The following is a 25,064-nucleotide window of genomic DNA, read 5'->3' as shown; positions in this document are numbered from 1 at the left end:
ACCAGGGAGATGGCAGCAGGAAGGTGGCGAGTACCAGGGAGATGGCAGCAGGAAGGTGACGAGTACCAGGGAGATGGCAGCAGAAAGGTGGTGAGTACCAGGGAGATGGCAGCAGGAAGGTGGTGAGTACCAGGGAGATGGCAGCAGGAAGGTGGTGAGTACCAGGGAGATGGCAGCAGGAAGGTGGTGAGTACCAGGGAGATGGCAGCAGGAAGGTGGTGAGTACCAGGGAGATGGCAGCAGGAAGGTGGTGGGTACCAGGGAGATGGCAGCAGGAAGGTGGTGAGTACCAGGGAGATGGCAGCAGGAAGGTGGTGAGTACCAGGGAGATGGCAGCAGGAAGGTGGTGAGTACCAGGGAGATGGCAGCAGGAAGGTGGTGGGTACCAGGGAGATGGCAGCAGGAAGGTGGTGAGTACCAGGGAGATGGCAGCAGGTATAGGACAGGTGCACTTGTCACTCACAGATGTAGAAGGGGAACATTCGTGACATCATGTAACCCTCCACCGATGTGACACTGGGTGTAGCTCCCTCTGTATCTAAGCTTGCGATTAGAGATTAGTGAATTTCCGATTATGAAATTTGTTTGCGATTCGTTTACTGGTTACCACGGACCATAACGCATTTCTATGACGGAATTCCTTTAGAGGCATTCCGTTATGTATTCCGTCCCATTTCCGTTATGCATTTCGTCATAGAATTGCATTATGATCTGTGGTAACGGAATCCATGACGCAATTCTGCTTTTACCAGTAAATGAATCGCAAAAATTCGCTCATCTCTACTTGCGATACGTGAACGTGCCCCTGAAGTAACCGAAAATCACAACCTGTTCATTATTTACAAAGAAGACATTACACGTATCCACAGCGCGGCCCCCGACCACAGAAAGACCACCACATACACTGTACTGAGCCCCTATATCTAAACCTACACCGTGTGATACTGTCTGCTGAGCTGTGTATCTAAACCTACACCGTGTGATACTGTCTGCTGAGCTGTGTATCTAATCCTACCCTGTGTGATACCGTCTGCTGAGCTGTGTATCTAATCCTATCCTGTGTGATACTGTCTGATGAGCCGTGTATCTAATCCTACCCTGTGTGATACTGTCTGCTGAGCTGTGTATCTAATCCTACCCTGTGTGATACCGTCTGCTGAGCTGTGTATCTAATCCTATCCTGTGTGATACTGTCTGCTGAGCTGTGTATCTAATCCCATCCTGTGTGATACCGTCTGCTGAGCTGTGTATCTAATCCTATCCTGTGTGATACCGTCTGCTGAGCTGTGTATCTAATCCTATCATGTGTGATACTGCCTGCTGAGCTGTGTATCTAATCCTATCCTGTGTGATACTGTCTTCTGAGCTGTGTATCTAATCCTATCCTCTGTGATACTGTCTGCTGAGCCGTGTATCTAATCCCATCCTGTGTGATACTGTCTGCTGAGCCGTGTATCTAATCCCATCCTGTGTGATACTGTCTGCTGAGCTGTGTATCTAATCCTATCCTGTGTGATACTGTCTGCTGAGCTGTGTATCTAATCCTATCCTGTGTGATACTGTCTGCTGAGCTGTGTATCTAATCCCATCCTGTGTGATACTGTCTGCTGAGCTGTGTATCTAATCCTATCCTGTGTGATACTGTCTGCTGAGCTGTGTATCTAATCCTATCCTGTGTGATACTGTCTGCTGAGCTGTGTATCTAATCCTATCCTGTGTGATACTGACTGCTGAGCTGTGTATCTAATCCTGTCCTGTGTGATACTGACTGCTGAGCTGTGTATCTAATCTTATCCTGTGTGATGCTGTCTTCTGAGCTGTGTATCTAATCCTATCCTCTGTGATACTGTCTTCTGAGCTGTGTATCTAATCCTATCCTCTGTGATACTGACTGCTGAGCTGTGTATCTAATCCCATCCTGTGTGATACTGACTGCTGAGCTGTGTATCTAATCCTATCCTATGTGATACTGTCTGCTGAGATGTGTATCTAATCCTATCCTGTGTGATACTGTCTGCTGAGCTGTGTATCTAATCCTATCCTGTGTGATGCTGTCTTCTGAGCTGTGTATCTAATCCTCTCCTCTGTGATACTGTCTGCTGAGCTGTGTATCTAATCCTATCCTGTGTGATACTGTCTGCTGAGCTGTGTATCTAATCCTATCCTGTGTGATACTGTCTGCTGAGCCGTGTATCTAATCCTATCCTGTGTGATACAGTCTGCTGAGCTGTGTATCTAATCCTACCCTGCGTGATACTGTCTGCTGAGCCGTGTATCTAATCCTATCCTGCGTGATACTGTCTGCTGAGCTGTGTATCTAATCCTGTCCTGTGATACAGTCTGGTAGAAGCGCCCCCGGTCAGTCCCGTACACATCACATATGCTCCATCCTTGCCACCTGTACGGATAATAGGGATGATAGTTGAGCACTGGTTACCTGTGTGCGGCCTCCTCGCAGCTACTACGATGCCCATCCTGCGCCCGTCTTATAGGGCCTGTGGGGCGGCAGCATGCCCGGGCTCGCCCCTCGTTCCCCCGGCCGCTGTAAATCATTGACAGGAGTAGGAGACAGCTCGATGCCAGCTGAGCGTGCAGAGCCCGGGAGCGGGGCCAGCGCATACACACCATCGCCATGGAGACAGCGCGTCCTATCCCTTTAATTTGAGAATCTGTTAATAAATTAAAGGGGTCCTCTCACCTCAGTAAGTGGCATTTATCATGTAGAGAAGATTAATACAAGGCCCTTCCTAATGTATTGGGATTCTCCATGTTGCTTCCTTTGCTGGCTGGATTCATTTTCCCATCACATTATACACTGCTGGTTTCCATGGTTACGACCACCCTGCAATCCAGGATTGCTGGTCGTGCTTGCACACTATAGGAAAAAGCGCCGGCCTACGTGTGTTCCTATGGTGCTTTTCCCTATATTGTGCAAGCACGACCACCACTGATGGATTGCAGGGTGGTCGTAACCATGGAAACCAGCAGCGTATAATGTGATGGAAAAATGAATCCAGCCAGCAAAGGAAGCAACATGGAGAATCCCAATACATTAGGAAGGGCCTTGTATTAATCTTCTCTACATGATAAATGCCACTTACTGAGGTGAGAGGACCCCTTTAAGGCCCTCTGTATGAGCCTGTGCCCCACTTTCTTGAAATCCTTTGTGCTGCTGGGACCCTGCTCTTTCCACTATGTAACAGGGGTCAGAATGTCAGTCCTGAAGGGGTTAACTGAAAGATTAGATGCAGCAGCTTGCTGGGCAGTATCACAGGGCAGGATTAGATACAGCAGCTCACTGGGCAGTATCGCAGGACAGGATTAGATACAGCAGCTCACCGGGCAGTATCACAGGATTAGATACAGCAGCTCGCCGGGCAGTATCACAGGATTAGATACAGCAGCTCGCAGGGCAGTATCACAGGACAGGATTAGATACAGCAGCTCGCAGGGCAGTATCACAGGACAGGATTAGATACAGCAGCTCGCAGGGCAGTATCACAGGATTAGATACAGCAGCTCGCCGGGCAGTATCACAGGATTAGATACAGCAGCTCGCCGGGCAGTATCACAGGATTAGATACAGCAGCTCGCCGGGCAGTATCACAGGATTAGATACAGCAGCTGGCCGGGCAGTATCGCACATGTCCGGCTTGGATACCGGCTGCAGGTCCGCCCAGGCCTCTCTTCCTCCTCCCGCTCTTTGGGGGTCTCCGGCCGCCATGTCTCAGGCTCCGGTGCAGTCGGGGGGCTCCGAGCTCCTTCACGGTGGCCCCTCGGCTCTGCCTGTAGCCCTCAGGAGCCTCATCAACAGCCCGCAGTTCAGGTAAGTGACCGGGGCCCTGATGGGAGTGATAGTCACAGGAAATGCCGGGCTGAGGCTGACGGGAGTGATAGTCACAGGAAATGCCGGGCTGAGACTGATGGGAGTGATAGTCACAGGAAATGCCGGGTTGAGGCTGATGGGAGTGATAGTCACAGGAAATGCCGGGGTCACCCTGTTATAAAATGTCTTGTCCTGCGCCTGTAGTGTCGCTGGGGACCGACCCTCTAAGAAGTGAGTGGAGCGCCCCTTTAAGGGCTGTGGGTTGACAGGCGACCACCAGACACGGCCAGTGGCCACCATGCCGTGTGACCTTTCAGTGAGGAGAGGGTTAATCGCCTCCGGTTTGCCGTTGCTCTCACTGCGGTTTCTGTGCTGTGTACATGAAAGATGGAAAGTAAGAGACAATATGGCAGCGCTGTGGAGGTCACTGTTATGGGGGTGCTGTGGAGGGCGCTGTGGGGGGCGCTGTGGAGGTCACTGTTATGGGGCGCTGTGGAGGGCACTGTTATGGGGGTGCTGTGGAGGGCACTGTTATGGGGGCGCTGTGGAGGGCACTGTTATGGGGGCGCTGTGGAGGGCACTGTTATGGGGCGCTGTGGAGGGCACTGTTATGGGGCGCTGTGGAGGGCACTGTTATGGGGGCGCTGTGGAGGGCACTGTTATGGGGGCGCTGTGGAGGGCACTGTTATGGGGGCGCTGTGGAGGGCACTGTTATGGGGGCGCTGTGGAGGGCACTGTTATGGGGCGCTGTGGAGGGCACTGTTATGGGGGCGCTGTGGAGGTCACTGTTATGGGGGCGCTGTGGAGGGCACTGTTATGGGGGCGCTGTGGAGGGCACTGTTATGGGGGCGCTGTGGAGGGCACTGTTATGGGGGCGCTGTGGAGGGCACTGTTATGGGGGCGCTGTGGAGGGCACTGTTATGGGGGCGCTGTGGAGGGCACTGTTATGGGGGCGCTGTGGAGGGCACTGTTATGGGGGCGCTGTGGAGGGCACTGTTATGGGGCGCTGTGGAGGGCACTGTTATGGCGGCGCTGTGGAGGGCACTGTTATGGGGGCGCTGTGGAGGGCACTGTTATGGGGGCGCTGTGGAGGGCACTGTTATGGCGGCGCTGTGGAGGGCACTGTTATGGCGGCGCTGTGGAGGGCACTGTTGTGGAGGGCACTGTTGTGGAGGGCACTGTTGTGGAGGGCACTGTTATGGGGGCGCTGTGGAGGTCGCTTTCATGGGGGCGCTGTGGAGGGCACTGTTATGGGGGCGCTGTGGAGGGCACTGTTATGGGGGCGCTGTGGAGGTCGCTTTCATGGGGGCGCTGTGGAGGTCGCTTTCATGGGGGCGCTGTGGAGGTCGCTTTCATGGGGGCGCTGTGGAGGTCGCTGTTCATGGGGGCGCTGTGGAGGTCGCTGTTATGGGGGCGCTGTGGAGGTCGCTGTTATGGGGGCGCTGTGGAGGTCGCTGTTATGGGGGCGCTGTGGAGGTCGCTGTTATGGGGGCGCTGTGGAGGTCGCTGTTATGGGGGCGCTGTGGAGGTCGCTGTTATGGGGGCGCTGTGGAGGTCGCTGTTATGGGGGCGCTGTGGAGGTCGCTGTTATGGGGGATCTGTGGAGGTCGCTGTTATGGGGGATCTGTGGAGGTCACTGTTATGGGGGCGCTGTGGAGGTCGCTGTTATGGGGGCGCTGTGGATGTCGCTGTTATGGGGGCGCTGTGGAGGGCACTGTTATGGGGGAGCTGTGGAGGGCACTGTTATGGGGCGCTGTGTATGGATTAGATACACAGCTCAGCAGACTGTATCACACAGGGTAGGATTAGATACACGGCTCAGCAGACGGTATCACACAGGATTAGATACACGTTATGCTCTTGTCTTGCAGTGACGTCTCGTTTGTGGTGGGCCGCCAGCGGCAGGTGGTCCACGCCCATCGATGTATCCTGACATGCCGCTGTAAGGTCTTCCACACCATGTTCAGCCGCCAGCCCCCCCAGGACGCTCCAGTCCCCTTCGTTTTGGCGGACGTGCAGCCCGAGGTCTTCCTGGCGGTCATAGAGTTCATCTACACTAACAGCGTGACCCTCGACCGCCTGATCGTGAGTATCCCCTGTGGTGCACTGCACAGCAGGGGAGCGTTACAGTGTGTCAGTCTCTTCCCCCACAGTGACACACTGTAACGAGGCCTCAGCTGTGCATGCAAGACTAGGTCAGGATGAGTTAACCCCACACCCTCTGGAGGTGACAGCACTGTTTGCTGCAGACCCTCCGCGCGGTGCAGGGGGCGCTGGAGCCGAGGTCACCTGTGGCATCGCTGCAGTTTTGCGCAGTGCGTCTCCATGGTGACATTATGCTGTCGGCAGGATACGATGACCTTTGACCCCTCAGTCCTGGGGGTGATCATTAATATCGACTGGATGACTGTACGGGGGGGGGGGGGGGGGTTTATCTCTCAGACCCCCAGGGGCCACACGCGGTGCTATCAGACACTCTAGGGAAGTGCTGCGTACATGTAGGGCAGAGTATGACTCTTCAGCTACTACAACTCCCAGCATGAACTACTATGCCGGAGCTTGAACATGGACTCTGCTGACAACATGTCTGCCATTACAGCACCCGGGGTTGTCAGGTCTGGAATGACCTTGAGATTTTATATAGCTGCCGGTTACCTTCTCCCCTCTCCTCCTGTGTGTCAGTCATTACTGTAGCTCTGGTATTCTATTCATGAATCAGGATGCACAGAGCAGTAGGCCCCGCCCCATCTCTTTTTCCTGTTGTAGCGTTCGTGCAGTGGTGCGTAGAGGCGGCCATATTGTATGAGGGCCGTGCAGCAGTTCTACTCACTGGGGTCATTGCTTCACTGTGCAGTCACATGCGGGGTCTGACCGCAGCCGCTACTGCGTAATATCCTCCCACCGGTCATGTGACCTAATGACAGCGCTGTATTTAAAGGGATTGTCCACTTTGTATGACCCCAAGTCCATGTACTACCTGGAAGGGGCGGCCCCCAGAACATGACCATAGAAATCAATGTAACGGTAATACAGATCTGCAGTTTTCACATTATGTCACTCACATCCTTCACGTTAATTAACCCTTTGTCCTCCACAGGCGCTGGAAGTTCTGACCGCTGCTGTGGAGTACGGGCTAACGGACCTGAGAAAGGTAACACTGCGGATAGTGGGGGAGGGGAGACTAGACGGACAGCTGGGGAGACGTAATGTATGTACACAGTGACTGCACCAGCAGAATAGTGAGTGCAGCTCTGGAGTATAATACAGGATGTAACTCAGGATCAGTACAGGATAAGTAATGTCTGTACACAGTGACTGCACCAGCAGAATAGTGAGTGCAGCTCTGGAGTATAATACAGGATGTAACTCAGGATCAGTACAGGATAAGTAATGTCTGTACACAGTGACTGCACCAGCAGAATAGTGAGTGCAGCTCTGGAGTATAATACAGGAGGTAACTCAGGATCAGTACAGGATAAGTAATGTCTGTACACAGTGACTGCACCAGCAGAATAGTGAGTGCAGCTCTGGAGTATAATACAGGGTGAGTCACCTGGTGATGTGTCTGGACTCTGGAGGTTCTCTGTCTCATCCAGGGACATTTATAGATATTATGCTCTCGCATTCACTCGCTCCTCAGTCTCTGTTGCTCTCAGTGATGTCTCCAGTGTTTTGGGTCCTTGGTCTCTTGTCCTGAGGAGATGTTCCGGATCCTCCTGTCTGGTTCTGGACGTTTCTCTGATGTCTGAATTCTTCGCTCTCAGCGGTTGTGCTTAGTCTACCTCTGATCTGCTGCAGAGAATTGTATGTGGTCTCCAGACTGATACTTTACCTGCACTGATACATTGTAACAACAAGAGATTACAGATGTCTGGGACTGGAGCGTATGCTCGTGTGTATTATATCGTGGAGTCTCAGCACTGACATCATGGGGATCTATTCCTGCTGTCGGATGTCTCCAAGAACAGGAAAACTAAAAATACATGAAGAGCGGAGGTCGGGGGTCTCCCTCCCATGAGATCATTGCTTCCTTTACTCCCAGCTGCTGCTCATTACAGAGATGATCCATTGTCTTGTCCACACTGCCCAGTATGACCGCCAAACTGGAAACCATTGAGTAATGACACTTCCTGCATTCATCATTGTCTATGACCATGACTGGGAAGCTTATAATAGTGCTGGAAATGGCTGATAACAGGGGGCAATAGACTGTATCCTCCTGTCCTACAGTCATCCTCTCCCCTGAAATGGCTGATAACAGGGGGCAATAGACTGTATTCTCCTGTCCTACAGTCATCCTCTCTCCTGAAATGGCTGATAACAGAGGGCAATAGCCTGTATTCTCCTGTCCTACAGTCATCCTCTCCCCTGAAATGGCTGATAACAGGGGGCAATAGACTGTATTCTCCTGTCCTACAGTCATCCTCTCCCCTGAAATGGCTGATAACAGGGAGCAATAGACTGTATTCTCCTGTCCTACAGTCATCCTCTCCCCTGAAATGGCTGATAACAGGGGGCAATAGACTGTATTCTCCTGTCCTACAGTCATCCTCTCCCCTGACATGGCTGATAACAGGGGGCAATAGACTGTATCCTCCTGTCCTACAGTCATCCTCTCCCCTGACATGGCTGATAACAGGGGGCAATAGACTGTATTCTCCTGTCCTACAGTCATCCTCTCCCCTGAAATGGCTGATAACAGGGGGCAATAGACTGTATTCTCCTGTCCTACAGTCATCCTCTCCCCTGACATGGCTGATAACAGGGGGCAATAGACTGTATCCTCCTGTCCTACAGTCATCCTCTCCCCTGACATGGCTGATAACAGGGGGCAATAGACAGTATCCTCCTGTCCTACAGTCATCCTCTCCCCTGAAATGGCTGATAACAGGGGGCAATAGACTGTATTCTCCTGTCCTACAGTTGTCCTCTCCCCTGAAATGGCAGATAACAGGGAGCAATAGACTGTATTCTCCTGTCCTACAGTCATCCTCTCCCCTGAAATGGCTGATAACAGGGGGCAATAGACTGTATTCTCCTGTCCTACAGTCATACTCCCCCTGACATGGCTGATAACAGGGGGCAATAGACTGTATCCTCCTGTCCTACAGTCGTCCTCTCCCCTGACATGGCTGATAACAGGGGGCAGTAGACTGTGGGGCTGCACATCACATAGAGGGAGGATGTATAATATCTTATAACCTCTTGTTGTAGCTTCTCCTCCGACCTCTCCACCTTTCGTGGTGACATTGATCCTGTAGAGATGACACAATATGGCTGCCTCCAATGATTTTGTGCGCAGGGGGTTGCAGAACATGGGGGAGGGGGATGGAAAGCCATGTGCTCATCACATGGGCCTCTCCATGGGGTCCAGTCAGATATTTGTGACTCCTCAGGAAGTGTGACTCACGGTCCTCCTGACATGAGTGTGCCCAGCGTCACCACCGCGGGGAATACCACAGGGGAACCCCAGATATAGAGCCCCCTACATAACTTCCCGTCCCTCTCCCCGGCTGCTCTCTGCTGATACTTTGTGTCTATGACACTTTCTGGCAGTGATACAATGTAACTTTCACCAGGAGTAAAAGGCAGTTACGTTTTTCATTGTCGCTTACGATTATCTGTGTGAGTGTGTGTGTGTATATATATATATATATATATCACCCGGGGGGGGGGGGGGGCCTATGCTGGCTGTAAGTGGCGGAGCTGCTGCTGGGACACTGGGGGTCATTAATCATATCCGTGGAGGGGATGACAGTGACTGTATCACAGATCAGCGCTCGTTGCCATGGCCGCTCGTAGCTGTCCGCATCGGGGCGTCACGGTTGTGTGGTTTGTGTTATGGAAACTTGTAAACAGTAAAGTTATTTACAGACTGTGAGCGAGAAGTGCGGATCTGAATAATGGGGCGCACAGGCGCGATCACAACATGCCCCCCCCCCCCCCCCCATTGTGGTCATGTAGGAGTCTGGAGGTTTCACCGCTTCGTGACAGTGTCGCACCGATCAGTATTGTAGTATATGTTTGTAGCAGTCAGATCTTTCTGGATGCAGATCAGCAGCGACCACTAGGGGGAGCTCTCTGCACACTGCATTACCTTGGCATGTATAGACAATATTTAGGGAGCTCCCCCTAGTGGCGGCTGCAGGCAGACAGGATTTCTCATGCTTCTACATACAGCAGGGGATTTGGAGCTCTGCTCCAGCTACTATAACATATACTATAGCGGAGAACTTTGGACTAAGGTGTCTGTCAGCCTCTGGATATAAGTAGCCAATGTTCCCATTTAATGACAGCAAGCAGATAACTTGACGATAATGAAGAATTGAAATACATAGGATGTTGGAAAGTTGCAGAAAGTGTAACTTTATTTTATTGACATTAAACCAGAAAAGTCAGTGTGAATTTGCACCTTTTTAACACCATTTATTTTTATTTTTTGTACATAAAGGAAGTCTGTCAGCAGGTTTGACCATAAACTGCTGACAGCGCTAGAGAGGGTCTGGGGAGAGCAGGGCCGACATTCTCCGAACTTGTTAGAATATGGACTTTTATTTTCTCTGATTCTGCTGCTTGAGCAAGTGTCCAGGAGGCGGAGCTTCACTGTGAAGTGCCCTCTGCATACACGGTGATAGCCTCCCAGAGAGTGCCGCAATATAGCAACGCCACCCATATTGTGCCCAACAATACAAATAATGCCAACATAGTGCCCCCAGCAGTAACAAAACCCTTCTAATAAGGCACCATTATAGAATCCCCAGAAGTTCTAACGCCCCCTGTAGTAGCCCCAGTATTTATAATGCCCCCTCCCCATAGTGCAGTCTATTGCTCCCCCGTTTCCCGGCGGGGGGGTGCAGTCTATTGCTCCCCCGTTTCCCGGCGGGGGGGTGCAGTCTATTGCTCCCCCGTTTCCCGGCGGGGGGGTGCAGTCTATTGCTCCCCCGTTTCCCGGCGGGGGGGTGCAGTCTATTGCTCCCCCGTTTCCCGGCGGGGGGGTGCAGTCTATTGCTCCCCCGTTTCCCGGCGGGGGGGTGCAGTCTATTGCTCCCCCGTTTCCCGGCGGGGGGTGCAGTCTATTGCTCCCCCGTTTCCCGGCGGGGGGGGGTGCAGTCTATTGCTCCTGCTTCCTTTAGTCTTTCTGACTTATCGTTCTGCAGATGATGAGGGATGTAGTAGCTTGTAGCTCGCTTTCTCACTCTTCTTGTTCGTTTTCCAGCTTTGCGTGGATTTCATCAGTCGGACGCTGACGGTGGACGTGGCCAGCGAAGCTTTACAGGTAGGACGACCGCGGCAGAGACTGCGTGATGACGTCACATGGAGATCCTCTGCGATTGGTCGGTAACGCTCGTTAGCGATCATCTTGCAGTCTGATAGCAACGCCGGTTACTTGATTGCGCGTTCACCGGGCAGACCAAATCTGCATTCTTTACAGCCCCCCTCTGTTCATCCTGATCTCCCTAGCTCAGGAATAGAATCCGAGAGCTACAGTGAAGACTGGCATCATGGACGAGGCAGGCATGGGTGGTTGTCGGAGGCTGATTATTATCCTTGTCTCGTTGTGTTTCAGGCGGCCGTCACTTATGGTCAGAGCGACTTGCGGCAGAAGTGCCTGGCGTTCATAGAGCGCCATACTGAGGTGAGTGACTCCCGGGCGCTCTGCCACCGATCTGGCGGGAGAACACGGGGCTATTGTCATTACATTAGTGGACCCCCAAACAACAGCTCATGTGGATTCAGCTCGGGGGGTCTCCCATCTCCTCAACCCCGGGGGATGGGGCTCTGGGATATTGGGGGATGGGGTCTCCAGGCTGTGACGGATCGGCTGGGCCTCCCCTCTTATTGTGTTAGGGTCGGCACATCTGCCGGGGGCACGAGCTGAGGACAGCGCAACCCTGGGAGGAGGGAGAATTGGCATCGGATGGCGGCCATTTAGTTCTAGTCCAGACCTCAGTGATTCCTAGACATGGCCGCCCACAAGACGGAGGCTTCACAGTGCGCAGCATCACATCCACTGCGTACGGGCGCATTCACACATGTAGGATGCTCGGGCTACTTTCCTGCCATATTTTTATAGTAAAGCCTATACACATCCCTAATAATACTGCCATACAGTGCCCTAATACTGCCATACACATCCCTAATAATACTGCCATACACATCCCTAATAATACTGCCATACACATCCCTAATAATACTGCCATACACATCCCTAATAATACTGCCATACAGTGCCCTAATACTGCCATACACATCCCTAATAATACTGCCATACACATCCCTAATAATACTGCCATACACATCCCTAATAATACTGCCATACACATCCCTAATAATACTGCCATACACATCCCTAATACTGCCATACACATCCCTAATAATACTGCCATACACATCCCTAATAATACTGCCATACACATCCCTAATAATACTGCCATACACATCCCTAATAATACTGCCATACACATCCCTAATAATACTGCCATACACATCCCTAATAATACTGCCATACACATCCCTAATAATACTGCCATACACATCCCTAATAATACTGCCATACACATCCCTAATAATACTGCCATACACATCCCTAATAATACTGCCATACACATCCCTAATAATACTGCCATACACATCCCTAATAATACTGCCATACAGTGCCCTAATAATACTGCCATGCAGTGCCCTAATACTGCCATGCAGTGCCCTAATACTGCCATGCAGTGCCCTAATACTGCCATGCACATCCCTAATACTGCCATACACATCCCTAATACTGCCATACACATCCCTAATACTGCCATACACTGCTCCATAATACTGCTATATACATCCCTAATAATACTGCCATACACTGCTCCATAATGCTGCCATAAAAAACACCCCTAATAATACTGCCATACAGTGCCCTTATAATACCGCCATACACATCCCTAATACTGCCATACATTGCTCCATAATACTGCTATATACATCCCTAATAATACTGCCATACACATCCTTAATAATACTGCGGTAGAGTGCCCATATAATACTGCCATACACTGCCCACATAATACTTCTATATACATCCCTAATAATACTGCCATACACTGCTCTATAATACCGCCATACATCCCTAATAATACTTCCATACACTGCCCACATTATACTGCCATTCACATCCTTAATAATACTGCCATAGAGTGCCCACATAATACTGCCATACTCATCCGTACTAATACTGCCCTAACATTACTACCACACACCGCCGCTCGGGGTTTAGGATGTGGGCTGACATCTATCCGACCTCTCGTCCTCACAGGAAGTCCTTAAGGCGCAGAGTTTCCGGGAGCTCTCCGACCTGGGAATAGTCAGCATTCTGCAGAGCGACCGGCTGGCGATCGATGAGGTTCCTCTTATCCAGGCGGTCCGGCAGTGGGCGTATGTCAGCTCGGTGAGGGTGGCGCCTCCTTGGTGACATCATACTGTAATACCGCCTGGGCTTGTTACTATCTACCCTTCCTCCGTCAGGCGGTCCTGGATGTGCCGGTGTCCGTGGTCGCTCAGGGCGCAGTGAGGGAGCTGCGCCTCGTCCTACTGTCACCGGACGAGCTCGCCACTCTAGAGAGGGAAAACGCCAAAGACGACCTCATCCCGGTACGAGGCGGGGGTGGGGATTACACCGCCGTAAATTATAACCTCGTCCTGCTGACTGTTTCCTCTCATTATCAGGAGATGCAGATCGCGCAGGCCTGGAAATTTCACGCCCTGAAGAAAGTCAGCGACTCCCACCCCCATCATTTCCAGCGGAGGAGAGGGACCCTAGTGAGGGAGCATCACCATTACCTGGACCTGCCCTCAAAGTGATAGAGAGCGTCAGCTCTTGGGACCGAAGGAAGAAGAAAGTGACAGCCAGGCAAGGAATGGGGTGTAGAGGGCGACCTCGCCCAGAACGGGGCATCGGCTTGGATATAACAGGAGGAGGGTAACGCCCTCTGTAAACCCCACCACGCACCCTTTGTGGCCCATCACCCGTTTTAGGGCGTTCCTTCTTCCTGACCAATCAGAGCACAACTTAAACTGAGAGCAGACACGAAGGTTACTCCGACCGTGGCAGCCTGAACATGTGGCTCGTGGCAGCCTGAACATGTGGCTCGTGGCAGCCTGAACATGTGGCTCGTGGCAGCCAATCATGATCCTGCGGATCTAATGCAGGTAGGAGATAAAAGCAGTGATCTGATTGGCTGTCGGGGCAATTACTGCACCCATCATCCACCAGTACGCCACCGCGTCTCTAGGAAACGGTTCGGCAGGATTTCCCCCTTTTCGATGCTTCAGTCTGATTTTTTTTTTTTCTGACCTTTGTACAGATTTTCTGCCTCTGGATGTGACTGTAAATCTTCCATTCACTGACAGCAAACAATGATCTGCAAACTGAAGGAATGGGAAACAAATATCAGCCAAAAGCAAAGCAGGTCTGCGGGCGTGCACGATGACCCCTGCCCCAGAGGGCCCCACCCCCACTATAATAGTTTATTGGAACAATGTTACTGATAAGAGCGTTTATGAGGCGCCAGGTGCCTCGTGCCCCGAGGTCTCTATACAAGGTCAAACATGAGAGGCGTTATAGAGAGTCCCCCGCAGGTCACAGTCAGAACTGCAACGCAAATAATTTATATAATACTGAGCAATGGCCCCTCAGGGATCGAAAAGGTTAATGAGCTCAGAGGTGACAGTTACAACCCCTGGAGCCGGGCACAAAGGTCTGTGGGCGAAGACGGGGAATCCCTGGGTAGAGCTCCCCCTCCATGTGTGGAACGTAATGACTCAGCCCCAGCAGTCTCTACGCCAAGGAACAGTCCATAATCTGTACTGAAGGGGGGAAGTGGGGGCGCCCTGTGAGCCAGAAACACTGTGCATGTGCTGACACCTGCTGGACACAACTGAGAGGTGCAAGCACAGGGAGTCTGGAGGGTCAGTGCACCGGATCCAATGTTATTTACACCATGTATACTGACTCCCAGGCACGCTCAACCTGCGGCCCCCAGCTGTTGCAGAACTACAACTCCCATCATTCCCTGACAGCCTACAGCTATCATTCTACAGAAGGGCATCGTGGGAGTTGTAGTTTTACAACAGCTGGAGGGCCGCAGGTTGAGCGTGCCTGATACATCAGCGGGTTTACTGCAGGGAGTCTGGGGGGTCAGTGCACTGGATCCAATGTTATTTACACCATGTATACCGACTCCTTAAAGGGAGTACGTCAGCAGGTTTGATAAACTGCTGGTCGCACTAGGGAAGGGTTGGGGAGAGTAAGGCCCCTTGCAGATGAGCGCGTCCGGATGCGTCCCGGTGCATTGCGGCAAACCCGCGCAAGTAGATACGTAATTGCAGTCAGTTCTGACAGCAATTGCGTTCCGTTGTTCAGTTTTCATTGTGCGGGTGCAATGTGTTTTGCGATTTTCACGCAACCCCATTCACTTCTATGGGGCCTGCGTTACGTGAAAAACGCACAAAGAGGAGCATGCTGCGATTTTTCACACAACGCACAAGTGATGCGTGAAAATCACTGCTCATGTGCACAGCCCCATAGAAATGAATGGGTCCGGATTCAGTGCGGGTGCAATGCGTTCACCTCACGCATCGCACCCGCACCGAAATCTCGCCCGTGTGAAAGGGGCTTAAGACAAACATACCTTTAGTGGAGCTTTTAGCTTCAGGAGTAGGGAGAATAGGATGTTTTAGTCTGCCAGATTCTGCTCCTGCAAGTGTCCAGGAGGCGGAGCTTCACTGTGAAGTGCTCTCTACAGTGAGTTGTGCCTTTTCAGAAGTGTAAAGAGTTAAATCTTATTCTAGTTATGACGGATAGTTTATAGTCACTATTTCTGTATGGACTTTTGGGAATGAACTCGGCGTGGTCGTACAGAAGTTCTTAAAGGGTTGTGCAGAGTCCCTTTAAGGTCTCCCAGGGCAATGAGAGCCCCGCCTGCTAGAATTTTTATTTTATTTTTTTGGGGGGGGGGGGGAATTTTTGTCTTTTTGTTTTTATACCCCCCACCTCTGGTGCGATGTCAATAACTTTATTCTGCCGTTACAGGGAAACCCGATCTCTCTATATCGGGGGGGGTTTATGTTTTACTGCTTTAAATAAACCATTTTAGTGCTTTTTTTTTTATCCTCAGACTTCTGGATTTATTCCGGTTTTAGTTGTGGATTATTCCGATTATTCCGCAGCTGGTATTTTTAATGGCGTTTACAGTGCAGGAGAAATAGTCTGGTCACCTGACATGAGACGCGCGGCGGTCTGGTCACCTGACATGAGACGCGCGGCGGTCTGGTCACCTGACATGAGACGCGCGGCGGTCTGGTCACCTGACATGAGACGCGCGGCGGTCTGGTCACCTGACATGAGACGCGCGGCGGTCTGGTCACCTGACATGAGACGCGCGGCGGTCTGGTCACATGACATCTGGCTCTGTTGTTTATGGTAATAAAGTTGCGGTTGTTTTGTATGTATGGTGAACGCTCTTCCACTTGCATTAGGGGTCTGCAGCGGAGGATCCAAGCGGCGCCCCCCAGAGGCCGCTCATCTCTTCAGGTTATTAGGTCATTAGGCAGGAGAGGTTTTTTATTTTAATGTGATCCCCGGATTGTGGCCTGATGTGTCCACTAAGATGGTGACCTGCAGGACGCTGTCACCCCTGTGCCATGGAGGCACAGGGCCCTTCACTTAACCCCTTCTTGTACCTTGACATAAATGTCCGTCCAAAAGTATCAAAAACTAAAACACAGAATTTTTTTTTTACTTGGACCTGAATCGTTGACTGTGGCATGGGAGGGGTAAAATCCATAATCTGGGGAAAAAAACTATTTTATAAGTAACACGGAAAAACACAGCGATGATCAATGACGTGTGAACAGACGCCGATGAGCAGGACAGGAATAGTGAAGAATCCTGGTCTCCCGTTTTGTGTCCACAGCTCCTGTCTAGTCCTGTGTGTCTCCATGGTTACAGACGACAACAAACCCTCCTGCAGAAGGAAGTGAACAGGACTGGAGGATCCGACCCCAGGGACAAACCGAGGAGCTGGGTCTTATATACAGTGTATCTGCTCTATGGGTGTCTTATATACAGTGTATCTGCTCTATGGGTGTCTTATATACAGTGTATCTGCTCTATGGGTGTCTTATATACAGTGTATCTGCTCTATGGGTGTCTTATATACAGTGTATCTGCTCTATGGGTGTCTTATATACAGTGTATCTGCTCTATGGGTGTCTTATATACAGTGTATCTGCTCTATGGGTGTCTTATATACAGTGTATCTGCTCTATGGGTGTCTTCTATGCAGTGTGTCTGCTCTATGGGTGTCTTCTATGCAGTGTGTCTGCTCTATGGTTGTCTTCTATGCAGTGTATATGCTCTATAGGTGTCTTCTCTACAGTGTATATGCTCTATAGGTTTCTTATATGCAGTATTTATGCTCTATAGGTGTCTTCTATGCAGTGTATCTGCTCTATAGGTGTCTTCTATGCAGTGTATCTGCTCTACGGGTGTCTTCTATACAGTATATATGCTCTATAGGTGTCTTCTATACAGTATATATGCTCTATAGGTGTCTTCTATACAGTGTATCTGCTCTATAGGTGTCTTCTATGCAGTGTATATGCTCTACGGGTGTCTTATATGCAGTATTTATGCTCTATAGGTGTCTTCTATACAGTGTATCTGCTCTATGGGTGTCTTCTATGCATTGTATATGCTCTATGGGTGTCTTCTATGCATTGTATATGCTCTATGGGTGTCTTCTATGCAGTGTATATGCTCTATGGGTGTCTTCTATGCAGTGTATATGCTCTATGGGTGTCTTCTACGCAGTGTATATGCTCTATGGGTGTCTTCTACGCAGTGTATATGCTCTATGGGTGTCTTCTACGCAGTGTATATGCTCTATGGGTGTCTTCTACGCAGTGTATATGCTCTATGGGTGTCTTCTACGCAGTGTATATGCTCTATGGGTGTCTTCTATGCAGTGTATCTGCTCTTCAGGTGTTTCATTATGTAAAGTGTTCAGCTGTCACAGCCCCTAGTGCTCACATTACACTTTATAGTATTGTAGTTCAGAGCAGCATCAACATCATAGGATTTCTACATCTTCTGCTGTATTATCCTTTTTTCACCAGCTGGGGGCAGCAAAGGAGCATTAAGACGACTAATTCCTGATGATATTACACTGTGGCCCAGGTCATTGGGGGTAATGGCCAGTGTTAGGGCCACATTATACACGGCATGGAATCAATCTCTGTCCGCAGAGAGAATGAGAGACAGACGATTACAGCTCTGGAGTATAATACAGGGTGTAACTCAGGATCAGTACAGGATAAGTAAAGTATGTACACAGTGACTGCACCAGCAGAATAGTGAGCGCAGCTCTGGATTATAATACAGGATGTAACTCAGAATCAGTACAGGATAAGTAATGTATGTACACAGTGACTGCACCAGCAGAATAGTGAGTGCAGCTCTGGAGCATTGTAATGTACTTAGGTGGCTATAAGGGATATAAGTCACACCCTCACTATTACAGAGTGTCAGACAGCAATCAGCAAATAATTGACCCCCTTTATGTGTCAGTGGCTACTGCTGGGGTCTGTGTACTGAGCCTGGACACAGGCAGGGTCTGGATTAGGCTTTTAACTCCCCTCCTCCCATTTCCCCCAGAAGCTCCAGTTCGAGGACGTTCATCATACTTGGGGCCCAATTAGATGCAAGAACATTGTACCTTATTGCAAAGAATAACAATATGGCGTTTTTTTGGCGTTACTATATATACCTTTAATGGTTGTCACCTGCTGCTGTTTTAATTTTCTCACACTAGGCGGTGGGGGCCCCATCTTAGTTTGCTATGGGGCCCTATGAATTATATTTACGTGACTGCCTGGAGTCACTGTTGGTAAAGTTTGGGCACCGTTACAGATCAAAAACTGAAAAAAGAAATCCGGCTCACTTCAGATGAAGTATAATAGCTTTTATTCCAGCGAAGTAAAATCCGTTAACAAGTGTACGTGAAACAAACTACGTGTTTCAGACCTCTTAGGTATGTGGGTCCTTCCTCATGACAAACCGTTACAGATCACCCAGCTTTCCTTGGCTCCTGAACAGCAAATCTCTGCTGCTATGACGATGCAACATTATCCAGGACTTGTACCTCCTGGGGACCCTTTTATTTTAGGGGGACAGTTAAATATATCTATGGGGGGCTCCCCTGGATCTGATGGCTCTGCGTGTCTGCCGTTAGTAAGACAGAGATCTCGTTACCACTTTGGTAAATACACCCTAAGCCCCAACAGGGTCAGACCTGGGGTCACCCTCCCGGACCCATTATCTCTTGTTTGGGGCCAGGTTCCGTATCTCGGGGGGGGGGGGGTTCTTTATTGACAAAACCTGAAAGGAAACATTGCAGAGACACAATGTAACAAAGCTCTAGGTGGGAAGTTTAGTGTTCGTTACAGGCAGAGGGTGGGTGACATATCCCCCCAGGCAGGAGGAGAGATGACAAGACATTAATGAGGCAGGAGACCACCCAGATAGAAGCCGCAGCCCCGATCAGACAAAGCCGAGGTCGGGGGGGGGGGGGGGGGGGGGGGGCAGGGAAGATGCGTTAACCCTGAACTGCCACTAACCGCAAGTACATTATACACTATAATATACAGGAACAAATTAAAGATGTTTATAAAACCCTGCACTTCCCGGGGAGGGGGGCAGGGACCACCAGGGAGGGATCAAAGCCCGGACCACCAGCAGTCTGCTCCATAAAGATGACAAACTCCAAATATATAATGTACAGGACAATGACACAGTGGCCCACACAGGCAGAAACCGCAGGAAGGGGGGGCATTATCAAAGTATGTGAACCCCATCTACATAACTGTGCAAAACAGGCAGAGACGGCCCTTCTGTGCTGCAGGAGAATACAGGCTATTGCTCCCTGTTATCAGCCATTTCAGGGGAGAGGATGACTGTAGGACAGGAGAATACAGGCTATTGCTCCCTGTTATCAGCCATTTCAGGGGAGAGGATGACTGTAGGACAGGAGAATACAGTCTATTGCCTCCTGTTATCAGCCATTTCAGGGGAGAGGATGACTGTAGGACAGGAGAATACAGTCTACTGCCCCCTGTCATCAGCCATTTCAGGGGAGAGGATGACTGTAGGACAGGAGAATACAGTCTATTGCCCCTGTTATCAGCCATTTCAGGGGAGAGGATGACTGTAGGACAGGAGAATACAGTCTATTGCCCCTGCTATCAGCCATTTCAGGGGAGAGGATGACTGTAGGACAGGAGAATACAGTCTACTGCCCCCTGTCATCAGCCATTTCAGGGGAGAGGATGACTGTAGGACAGGAGAATACAGTCTATTGCCCCCTGTTATCAGCCATTTCAGAGGAGAGGACGACTGTAGGACAGGAGAATACAGTCTATTGCCCCCTGTTATCAGCCATTTCAGGGGAGAGGATGACTGTAGGACAGGAGAATACAGTCTATTGCCCCCTGTTATCAGCCATTTCAGAGGAGAGGATGACTGTAGGACAGGAGAATACAGTCTATTGCTCCCTGTTATCAGCCATTTCAGAGGAGAGGATGACTGTAGGACAGGAGAATACAGTCTATTGCTCCCTGTTATCAGCCATTTCAGAGGAGAGGATGACTGTAGGACAGGAGAATACAGTCTATTGCCCCCTGTTATCAGCCATTTCAGGGGAGACGATGACTGTAGGGCAGGAGAATACAGTCTATTGCCCCCTGTTATCAGCCATTTCAGAGGAGAGGACGACTGTAGGATAGAAGAATACAGTCTATTGCCCCCTGTTATCAGCCATTTCAGGGGAGAGGATGACTGTAGGACAGGAGAATACAGTCTATTGCCCCCTGTTATCAGCCATTTCAGGGGAGAGGATGACTGTAGGACAGGAGAATACAGTCTATTGCTCCCTGTTATCAGCCATTTCAGAGGAGAGGATGACTGTAGGACAGGAGAATACAGTCTATTGCCCCCTGTTATCAGCCATTTCAGGGGAGACGATGACTGTAGGGCAGGAGAATACAGTCTATTGCCCCCTGTTATCAGCCATTTCAGAGGAGAGGACGACTGTAGGATAGAAGAATACAGTCTATTGCCCCCTGTTATCAGCCATTTCAGGGGAGAGGATGACTGTAGGACAGGAGAATACAGTCTATTGCCCCCTGTTATCAGCCATTACATGGGGGAGGCTTAAATCCCACACTGATACAATGTAACAAGCCTTAGGTCTAAACTCAGTAATGTATTAGATATCACCTGCAGTTCTATGTAACTGTATATTATGATTACTATTTAACAGCATTTGTCGATGCAGCAAGGCCCGGCAGATGAGGGGTTAATAGCTCAGCGATTGCTTTGAGTCTAGGGCCTCTTGGGTGGGCTGTGACCAGTGTTGTGTTAGCAGAGACTGAAGTGTCACTTTGCCTGGGTGGCCCCCACCTGTTTACGGAGGATCACCTTGGTCCCCATACTTAGCCTGGGCCCAGGACCCACATGGAGCTGTACAGTGTTAGGGACTACAAGGGATTAACCTTTCCCCTTCCCCATATCCCCTGAGTTTGGGACTGTCACTGCACTGAAACCAGTATCATAGTGGGAAAAGTGGATGACAACCAATATGGCCACCAATACCTCTTACACATTGATTGTGACCCAGATTTCCCAAGAACCTGAATGGAAACTTTAGATAACGATCTGATGAAAGTGTCCCTGTTCACAGTAAGGGCTCATGCTCACAGCCGTAGTTATGGTCCGAATGCGATCTGCATTTTTGGTGGGTCGGATGCGGAGCCATTCACCTCAATGGGGCCACAAGAGATGCGAAGAGCACACCCGTAAGTCCGTTCTGCAGCCCTGCACAAAACAAAATAGAACATGTCCTTTCTTCTTCGTCCTACAGCAGCACAGAAGGGATATTTCCCGTCCCAGTCACTCTATCATAGGACCGCCCACCTAGAAAAAAATCTAACAATCAAACAATTAACAATTAACACAATTGACAACACCCTAGGTACTCTATATAACACGCCAAGGCACTGCATCCACTATGATGAAGATATCATGTGCAACACGCAGAGGGCTGCTTTGGTGGACAAGAGAAGAAAATCTGGAAAAAGGAAAAGATTTCCGAGTCATTCAAAGAGTAGTGATAACCACAGATGCTTCCCGCAAAGGTTGGGGTGCGCACATGGGAGATCGGTGGATTCAAGGGGAATGGCCTTCAACCACAATGAGGCGATCCTCAAACTTCAGGGAATTGAAAGCCATTCAACTAGCCCTGCAGCATTTCGAACCTCATCTCTACCACAGATCAGTTCTCCTGCAGACGGACAACGCAACAGCGGCATATTATGTAAACAAACAAGGGGGAACGCGTTGTCTCTCTCTACAGTCCATTTGCGACAAAATAATGTCTTGGGCAGAGCCAGTCCTACACAGCCTAGTGGCAGTTCACATCAAGGGCTCCGAGAATATCAGAGCAGATCGACTCAGTCGACAGAAGGTGTGCCCAGGAGAATGGGAATTGAACCCGAAATATTTCGCCCAGATAGTGGAGAAATGGGGTCGTCCAGAATGGGATCTGTTTGCAACGAGAAAGAACAAGAAAGCCCTGAAGTTTTGTTCTCTCAGGAGAGCAGACAGACCCGACTGTCTGGATGCCTTCTCTCTGAATGGGAGCCACAAGTTTGTCTACCTGTTTCCTCCCATACCAATGTTACCTCAGATCATACCGAAACTCCTCTCAGAAGCACCGGAAGCAATTCTAATAGCTCCATATTGGCCCCGCAGGGCTTGGTTTTCTGCCGTATCTCAACTTTCGAAAAACGATCGCTGGACATTCGTAGAGCATTAATTTGCTATCTTGAAAGGCTGAGAGATTTCCGAAAGGAAGAAAATTTGTTCATTTTATTCTCTGGTCCGAGGAAGGGTATGAAAGCCTCAAAAGACACTCTGGGTCGTTGGATTAAAACAACCATCTCGGAGTCCTATATCTTAGATGGTAAAGAACCGCCTCGGCCGTTAAGGGCCCACTCCACGAGGGCAACCTCTACATCTTGGGCTGAAAGACAGCAAGTTGATCTCCTAGACATCTGCAATGCAGCTTCCTGGACTTCATCCTCTACGTTTGTTTATCACTACAGGCTCAGCAATGGACCCGAGAACTCAGCCTTCAGCACAGCAGTTTTGTCAGCAGTAAAACAAAGCTTTCCCCCCCTTTAATTTCTATGTTATATCCCTTCTGTGCTGCTGTAGGACGAAGAATAAAGTTGGAATTTTACTTACGTAATTATACTTTCTTCGAGTCCGAAGGCAGCACACTAACCCTCCCAATAAATTTTACTTGCATGAGTTGGTCTACGTTATTACACAATGGATGCAGTGCCTTGGCGTGTTATATAGAGTACCTAGGGTGTTGTCAATTGTGTTAATTGTTAGATTGTTAGATTTTTTCTAGGTGGGCGGTCCTATGATAGAGTGACTGGGACGGGAAATATCCCTTCTGTGCTGCCTTCGGACTCGAAGAAAGTATAATTACGTAAGTAAAATTCCAACTATTCTTGTCCCTTTTTGCGGAAAAGGATTGGACATTTCTCCAGGAGCAAAAAAAAAAAAAAAAAAATGGTGGCATCCACTCGGCCGGTTTCCTAGTTTTGCGAGTCTGCAATTTGTGGACTGCAAAACACTTATGTCCGTGTTCATGAGCCCTAGGGCAGAGTTGGTATCAGGAGTCTCAGATAGTTGGCTGTCACCCAGCTTTCCCAGAAACAGATATAGCTGAGGGGACTTTCACACTAGCGTTAGAAGAATCTGGAAATCCGTATGCAAGCGGATATCATTGTTTCCGGATCCAGATCCGTCTGAAAAATGCATTGAAATACCGTATCCGTCTCTCCGGTGTCATCCGGAAAAACGGATCCGGTATTTATTTTTTTCACATTTTAAAAGGTCTGCGCATGTGCAGACCGGAAAACCGGATCCGTCAATGCGGCAATTTCCTGAACACTTGGTACCAGATCCGGCATTAATACATTTCAATGGAAATGAATGCCGGATCCGGAAAGTGTTCCGGAATTTTGGCCGGAGAAAATACTGGAGCATGCTGCGGTATTTTCTCTGACCAAATACTGTAAAAAGGACGGAACGGAAGAGATCCTGATGCATCCTGAACGGATTGCTTTCCATTCGGAATGCATTAGGACAAAACGGAAGTGTTTTTTCCTGTATTGAGCCCCTAGGATGGAACTCAGTACCGGGAAACTGTAACGCTAGTGTGAAAGGGGCCTTAGTTAGGCACGGGGCAGAATGGCGCATTGTCTGTGCGTGCCCTGTCCGTGTGTAGAACTGAATGCACGTGGACCCATTAAAGTCTATCATTCAAGTCACATCTCCAGACTCATTCATTCAAAGTCCGTCGACTCGGGCCTCATGCAGATTGCGTATGTCGTAGTTTTTGGAGGTGGACCAGGCCCAGAACACGAGTCTATTACTTCACGTTTCTCCCTAGAGAATATATAAGACTCCTGGTAGGATTTAATGTACAAACCTCACAGTGCTGGACCAAGAGCTTACAATCTAGTCATGACTGGAAAGAATAAGAGGAAATCCAAAGATAGTAGACTATATAGTTCCCTTTCGTCCTAACCAGCAGCACAAGTGGGGTATTTGCCCCTGTGAAGCTGGTCAGGACAGGCGGAATTTTTGCTGAATAAAATTCTGCATCCCTAGTAATTAATTAATGAATTAGCTCCCCCCTCCATATATAGGCCGCCCTACACAGGGCTAGTTGCTTTTATTTTGTCCTGTGCGTTGGTCTGACAGGCTTGACTCTATTTAGAGTCTCTCCCTCAGTAGCTGGGGGAGAAATTCGCTGAATTTCTGCAGTTTTATTCCCTATGTTGTACATTTCTTTTTCAGGTGCTGGTAGAAGATCGGCTGTCTCCTGCCTGGCTGGGAGCGTAAGTATATGGTCGGTCTGGCTACAGTTAGCCGGTAGGTCAGACAAGGTATACAGTAAGCGGAGCTGTGAGCTCCCTTCCCCCCTGTCTCCTCCCCGCTCCGCCCCAGCCCGCTCCCCTCCTACCTCCTCTGCAGCCGGCCCTGAGTTCGCGTCTCTGCTCCGGAGAATCGGACGCGAGACCGGAAGTGCGTCATTGTCACTTCCGGTCCGCAACT

General features: G+C 49.9%; 2 protein-coding genes across 9 annotated transcripts in view; one reads left to right on the top strand and one right to left on the bottom strand.

Annotated features, from left to right (window-relative positions):
- The window catches only part of DYNLT4 (dynein light chain Tctex-type 4), a 10,124-nt gene extending 3,363 nt beyond the window's left edge, over nt 1–6,761 (bottom strand). Inside the window, exon 1 of one of the 3 annotated variants that reach the window (XM_044301008.1) lies at nt 6,482–6,761. The gene's annotated coding sequence lies outside the window, so the exon portion shown is untranslated. Of the gene's footprint in view, nt 1–2,437; nt 2,689–6,481 lie in introns of those variants that run through there. The other 2 variants (XM_044301009.1, XM_044301006.1) reach the window with 2 other exon arrangements.
- On the top strand, nt 3,534–25,064 carry BTBD19 (BTB domain containing 19). Of its 6 annotated transcripts, none has more exons than XR_006390855.1 (9): nt 3,534–3,826; nt 5,698–5,911; nt 6,924–6,977; nt 11,043–11,102; nt 11,394–11,462; nt 13,128–13,259; nt 13,337–13,462; nt 13,538–14,020; nt 24,807–25,064. XR_006390855.1 is itself a non-coding variant. In XM_044301003.1 (9 exons), the coding sequence occupies exons 1-8, from the start codon at nt 3,645–3,647 to the stop codon at nt 13,670–13,672; spliced, it is 972 nt and encodes a 323-aa protein (XP_044156938.1). In that variant the 5' UTR covers nt 3,534–3,644; the 3' UTR covers nt 13,673–13,721; nt 16,786–17,361. The 6 variants fall into 6 exon arrangements, 3 of the variants coding, with proteins under 3 accessions (XP_044156938.1, XP_044156937.1, XP_044156939.1); XR_006390856.1 differs by lacking the exon at nt 24,807–25,064 and adding an exon at nt 16,786–17,362; XR_006390857.1 differs by lacking the exon at nt 24,807–25,064 and adding an exon at nt 14,176–15,337.

The sequence above is a fragment of the Bufo gargarizans genome, chromosome 7 (genome assembly GCF_014858855.1).
Source record: "Bufo gargarizans isolate SCDJY-AF-19 chromosome 7, ASM1485885v1, whole genome shotgun sequence".
NCBI classification, from domain to species: Eukaryota; Metazoa; Chordata; class Amphibia; order Anura; family Bufonidae; genus Bufo; species Bufo gargarizans.
This window is presented reverse-complemented; position numbering and strand designations above follow the sequence as displayed.